This window comes from Brugia malayi, assembly GCF_000002995.4.
Source record: "Brugia malayi strain FR3 genome assembly, contig: Bm_v4_Chr4_scaffold_001, whole genome shotgun sequence".
Classification (NCBI taxonomy): Eukaryota; Metazoa; Nematoda; class Chromadorea; order Rhabditida; family Onchocercidae; genus Brugia; species Brugia malayi.
Genome location: NW_025062478.1, coordinates 11,875,856 through 11,882,700, shown reverse-complemented (window position 1 = coordinate 11,882,700; position 6,845 = coordinate 11,875,856). Strand labels below are relative to the sequence as shown.

The following is a 6,845-nucleotide window of genomic DNA, read 5'->3' as shown; positions in this document are numbered from 1 at the left end:
ATAGAAAGTAAATGATAATTTTATACGTAAAGATCATATACTTTCGTTATGATAATATCATTATATATTCCATTTCAATGATTCAATTTTATTTGTTCACACTACAAATTGCTTATCTGAAAACTATTTTATAAACTTATTACTATTAAATAATTTATCAAATATGATAAATTGTAAGAATGAAAGAAATTACTATAAAATTAAATTAATACTATATTCTTTTGACTTTTTTTTTTTTTGATTTATCATACTTTATAATAGAATATGATAACTTATCAACGAATAATAAAATCAATTCTACTATGATTATAAAATTATGATCAAAAATTATTGATTAAATAAAATACAGTGATCATTTTCTCTATAATTATTACAATATGTTGCGATAAAATCAAATAGATTAATTATATTTATTTAAAATATATGAATTACATGAATAATTCATGAATAAATTATTAACATTTCAAATAAATAATTGTAGCATTTTAAATGCAATTTAAAAAAAAAAAAAATATTTAAAATTTATTTTAAAACATAACAATTCATTATTATTACTCATTTTCTTAATTGAATAGATTAAAAAGGTAGTAAAGTTGAGAAAAAATATTATTATTTGTAGTAAATGAAATTACTAGCGGTTATTTCAATTTATTTTTCCATAGCATTTATAAATTGTGTTCAATTTTCTCGTTAGTTTTCATTTTTTTTTTTTTTTTTCTTTCTTTTAATCAATTTATTTCTAATATTAATGAGAAAAAGAAAAGTGTAAAATGTAAAATAATTATAGTAATATATAGATTAATGAAAAGTAATAATTTTTATAAAAATATTTTTTGAAATTTAAAAAATTTTAATTTAATATTTTTTTCTTTTTCTTCAAGGTTGTCTTAATAATGGTCGTGCATTTTATCGTTATTCAATGGAACAAAAGCAAAAAGTTATTTGCTATTTTCATCAATTTCCCATAAAAGAAGTTAATTTATATTTGTGTGAAATTTTTAAATGAAAAAGATTAAAAGAATCAAATTAGTTTAAGTTAATATTTTCAATCAAAGTAATTCCTTAGAAATGATAATGATAATGATAATGATAGTGATAATGATTAATAAATATAAAGTCAAAAATAATGAATTTTTAAAAGGAAAAAAAAATCATTAGATGGTAAATATATTAGAAAGCAAAAAAAAAAAAAGAAAAAGGTAAATTAGAAGGTAAAGGTATCACTGTTTCATATTCATATCACAGTTTACTGACAAATTATAATTTCTCAAGTAATATAATTAATGATAATATGGTGATGCTAAGTGATAATTGATAATTGATTCTCATTAAGATGATAAATTATTAATTACATCCTATTAAAGTATTAAATTATTAATTGCTTCCTATTAAAGTAATTAATAAGTTATTGATTACTTCCTTAATTTCTGTTCATTTTACCTTAATTAATTTTAATTTATCATTAATTACAACAGGTAAGTCTTAATATTAGCACTGAAAATGCACTCCAACGTGTTATTCAAAAATATAAACAAAATAATATAACGGAAGCAATTGCAATAACCTTGGAGGATTTAAGTAATTTTCATTGTGCTGCATTACTTGGTAGGTATAATTTCATTAATTTGAATTCTTCATTACACTAATTATTAATTATTTAATTAAAAATTAAAACTAAATTATTGTCATTTGTTAGTGAAAGAGTTAGAGTAATTTATTTTTGAACAAACAATTTAGAAACAAAAGTAAAGTGATAATTTCAAAATATTTAAATATAATTTTAACTCTTTTCTTGTTAACGATTTTTTCACAAATTTTAAGTTTAAAATGTAAATATCATAAGATTTGATTGGAAAATTATTGTAAACATAATTTTTAAAACTCTTTTTTTTATTGGAAATGATTGATAAGTGATATTTTTCATAGATTGGACTTTTGTAAATAGATAAAAAAGTTATGATCGTAATTAGTGAATAATAATAATAGTAATAATAATAATAACAATGATAATAATAACAGTAATAATAATAAATGATAAAATATCACTCACTGATAATTTAAAATCAATTTCTGAAGCTGAGAAAGTGTTTGTTGCTCATTGAAAGTTAAATATTAACTGATAATTTAAATGAAATTACTCGATAATGATTACAGTTTTTAGCAGATAAAATTAAATTTACATATAAGCATTTTAAAAAAATGAATATTTTATCAGCAAATAATGTTGCATTATTTGTAAAAAATACTTTAATTTATTGCTATTTCAAAACAAAAACATTTTATTCTATTAAATTATTGTTAAAAAAAAAATTACTTTACAGTTTATAAGTCGTCTAAAAATTGCTTAAATTTACACAAATTAAATAATTTATCTTAATGTTGAATTTGAATTTCAGTTCTGATTAATTTAAATGAAAGAGAGAAAATAAGAAGTTGGAATAATTATAATCATTAATTATTAAGCATAAAATGGTTTTCTGTTTTGCCAACTTTTTTTTTTTGCCCATCCTGAAATCAAATAAAAATAAACTGAAATTATTTGAAAGTTCAAAAAACTTCAAACAATGCAGAATATATAGAATATTCTTTAAATTATATTAATAAAATGAAATTTTTTTTTTTGTTAAAATTTTATATTTTAGAATATCCGGAATATGCTGAAGGTTTATTAGGTGCATTATTTGGATTATTTTTCATACGACAAAATGGTTTTGTTAATAATGATTCAACCGGAATGTACGGTGGAAAAATGATTTGGTATGATGGTACTTTAGCTAAAACCGATTTTAGCTCATTTTATGATTCATCATTTAATCCACGTTTAAATAAGTCTAATTGCTATCGTTTCATGACATGGGCTATTGAAGACAATGATTGTAAGTAAAACTTTAATTTATATAACCAAAAAAATTTTACTTTTTTTTTTTAAAAAAAAAAAATTCTGTCATTTTATTAAAAACAAAAAAAAAAAAAAAAAAAAATAGGGCGCAAATATATATATTTTAATTTTCGTCAACAAAAAACAAGGTAATTAATAGCAGTAAGAATTATTTTTATAAAATTGCCAATAGAAAAGTAAGGAATACTAATAATTTAATACTTTTTAATATGTTATCAAAATTATTTATCATACTGATAAAATAATTGCTTATTTTTTTCTAAATTTCCTTCAATTTCATGTTTCTTTAAATAGATGAAATGTTCATTAAATTAAATATTTTTTTTTTAATATTCAATTCACTCAAGGAATCAAAAATTATTTATGCCAAATAAAATTAATAAAATAATTTTTAGTTAAAATTATGGCATTTGAGTGCAATCAAAAAGTTGCAATTAATCACTATTTGATTGGATTTAGCTATTTAATTGTAATCTTTTTAAGTTTAATTTTAAATTAGATTAAAAAATTTTTCATTATATATTTTTTTTTCCAGTTTTTTTCTTGATAACAAATTATTTCAAGTTCATACTTATGAGTAATTTTAAGGATTTACCAAGAAAAATTACTAAATATGAATATAACTGGAATAAAAATACACAATTAATAATGGATAAAGATCTAAGTGAGTTTAATTAATTTCAACTACTAAAAATTCATTCATTCATTTTCAATTCTCATCTCTTTCTAAATTTCCTTTCTAAATTAGTGTCACGAAATCTTAAAATCCTAATAAATTTACAATTTATATTCATTTATTCTTAAATTTTCACAGAAATGATTGATATGTAAACAACATTCTCTCCAATTTTTTTTTTCTTTTTTCAAATAGACTAATAATTAATTTAATAATTCAAATATTAAAAACATATTTATCCATGTATTATCAATTAAGAAAATATAGAATTAATTTGCGCTCATTTTTCTTTTAAAATTATTCTTTTTTCATATATTCGTTCCATTTCTAAATTATTTAACTCATTTCTTCTAGTTTTCTGTCATATATTTATGTAAACAAAAAAAAAAAAAAAAAAATTGTTATTATTTAAATTGAAATTAAATTAATTAGGCAATCCTAAAAGATGTGCACTTGGTGATCATCAATGGAAACGAGCAAATGGTGAAATTTATTGTTTTTCAATTGTATATAAAATGTCAAATCATACGGTACTTTAAAAAAGAAAAAACTTTGAACAACTAAAATTGATAATAAAAAAAAAAAAAAAAAAAAAAAAGAAAAACTAAAATTGAAAAAAAAAAATGCAAATAATAAATTATTAAATGATGAATTGTACTTAAATATTGTTAAATATTTCATCTCACTAAAAATTTGAAAAAAAAGAAAGAGAAAAAATGAAAAGAAATTATTTTTATTTTTCTTTTTCTTTTTTTTAATTTTAATTTCTGTTTCTTTTTTTAGGAGCAACTTTATTCCATCGATGATACATTGTGCGCTATTCAACGACAACGAAAACATATTGCAATGTATCCAGCAATATTTCAAGATAAAAATGAATATGAATTTATTATGCAAGAAATTCAACGTTAATATTTGATAATTTCAATTATTTCATTAATAAATTAATAAAATATTTCTAAAAATTTCCTTATATATTTATCTTATTCATATTTATTTATTTGTCCATTTGAAGATGATCTTCAAATTGACCAACCAATGTTTTATCGATATCATTTTGTTTTATTTGGTTTATGGTATTTCCGTGGAGCTGGCTATCGTTGGAGTGATTTCTCGCAAAATTTCAATTTTGAATTTATCGATCCTAATTTCAATCCTCAATTAAACATATCACAATGCTATCGATTTTTAGCTATTCCATGTTAGCTAAAAATTTCTATTTTCAACTCATATTAGCAAATTCTATTTTAACCAAAACTTCAAATCTTTTAAACTTTTCGACATCATTATATTTTGCTTTTTTCTCTAAAAAATTCAAAAATTTCTAAAATCTGTAGGATCAGTTTCAAAATAAATGGATACATATTTTCCTAAATTTAACTATTTCAAAAATCTATTTTTCCTATATCTCAACTTTCAAGTCATTTTTTTCTTCTTTCTTAAAGCAAAAATCAATATAAAAATAGAACCACACTGAAAAACAAATTTAATTTAATTAATTGCTTTTGAAAAAGAAAAAAAAAAAAAATGAAAATTTTCAGTTGGCAATAATAAATATGCTATACCAATGGAATGTTCCATGCAACCTAATGTTCTTTCAGTTTTATGTATGTATAAAACGGTAAAACTGTAGTAGCAAATTTTTTTTTAAAAAAAAAGAAATGAAATGTTAATCTGATGAAAAGAGTGAAAAGAATAAATCTCTAATATGTTTGATTAACAGTTCTATTAATTACAATTGTATATTATAGGATGAGTATTATTCAGAGTCTCGTTCATCTAAAATAACAACCTTTGATGAGGAAGGTAACATTCTTTCATTTTCTTAACTCTCTCAGTATTAACTTGTCGCCTTGTCTTATCTCCTTCTTTTCATTTAAATTCTAAATTCAAATGCAATTTTGAATTTGTTAATTTCTGCACGCACTTTTTTAGATGACGGATTTATAATTGAGCTTATGAATATGAAACTATTAACGGAATCGATTAGTAAAGGAAAAAGTAACTGATTGCTTTTTCAAAAGAAGCTATTCTTACTTCATCTATAATTAAGATTATATTATAAATTAACGATATAAATTACCTAATTAATAATCAATTTATAACTAATGTATATATAATCTGAAATTTGTCATATCAAAGCTCATTATTTGGTCTAAATCTAATTTATAATCACAGTTCATACTTAATCCGAATTTTGCATCATCCATCTATTTTCAATGTTATATGAAAAGGCTATTTTCAGGGGATCAAAAACGATGGCAATGTATAGTATCAATCTTACTACTTATCATATGTTATATACTTTTTTTACAACGTGTGACTTGAGTACAAGTTACAAAATAATACGAATAAAATATTATAATTTTGAATTTATCGGAAATGTATATCCTATTACTTTATTCGTTTGTGTTTATTTTAAAAAGTAACTACGGCGTAATTTGGCGTAAAAATGAATCTCTGACCATTTATTATTGCGCACTGATCATTTCTGCACATAACTCATTGTCATTATGATACATTCTTCTTTCGATGTGTCCTATTATCTTCGAAGTACTACTCTTCACGTAACCGTATTATTCAGTTAGAACATAAACAGTAGATTTTCATAAATGAATTACTTTACGTGTCCTCCTAATCATTTAGCGACTGCATTTGATGACGTATTAAATAATATTATGGCGAACCATTCTTTTACGTCGTTGTAAATCACATTCATTCAATTGGTATACGTATACATAAAACAAGATCCAACGCAGCGTATATGTAGAAGTCTAACAAGTGTCACATGCCACATAACATGAAGTACCACGTACATATAGCATCTAACATGCAAGTGCTACACACACAAAGCTACGTAACGCACGTACAGCAACACGTAACGCGTTACCGTCACGTGCTCACCAATTTAAAAACCCTACACACCGTATGCTTATTGAAAGTGACGAAAAATAGAGTGCTGCAAAGGTAGAAAGTTCGTCCTATCAGTTATAATTTTCGGCGTATGTGTTGCGTTCAGCGGGACGTAAGGTTCGATTGTTGCGTGATCCGTTGATCGGATAGTTCATACGTTCAGGATTTTCATTTCAGATAGCTCTTTTGAAAGTGATATTAATGCATTTTGTAACTTAGAAGTAAACATTTGAAAAATATTTCCGAATAATCAAAAAATCGAAGGTTATTTTATTTTTTTTTCCTTCTAATGCAATTCTCCACAATGAAACTATTAGAATGACAGCTTTATTCGATATAGCTTCATTATACATATCG

The 6,845-nt window shown here is 22.1% G+C and overlaps 1 protein-coding gene across 1 annotated transcript; it reads left to right on the top strand.

Annotated features, from left to right (window-relative positions):
* Nucleotides 1-1,158: 1,158 nt before the first annotated feature.
* On the top strand, nt 1,159-5,847 carry Bm1106 (Uncharacterized protein; the record flags this gene model as incomplete). The annotated part of the gene is made up of 10 exons (XM_043082501.1): nt 1,159-1,161; nt 1,476-1,605; nt 2,643-2,876; nt 3,295-3,368; nt 3,488-3,563; nt 4,008-4,105; nt 4,359-4,482; nt 4,591-4,776; nt 5,117-5,196; nt 5,821-5,847. 10 exons carry the CDS (start codon nt 1,159-1,161, stop codon nt 5,845-5,847), a joined length of 1,032 nt encoding a protein of 343 aa, XP_042938435.1.
* Nucleotides 5,848-6,845: the final 998 nt, after the last annotated feature.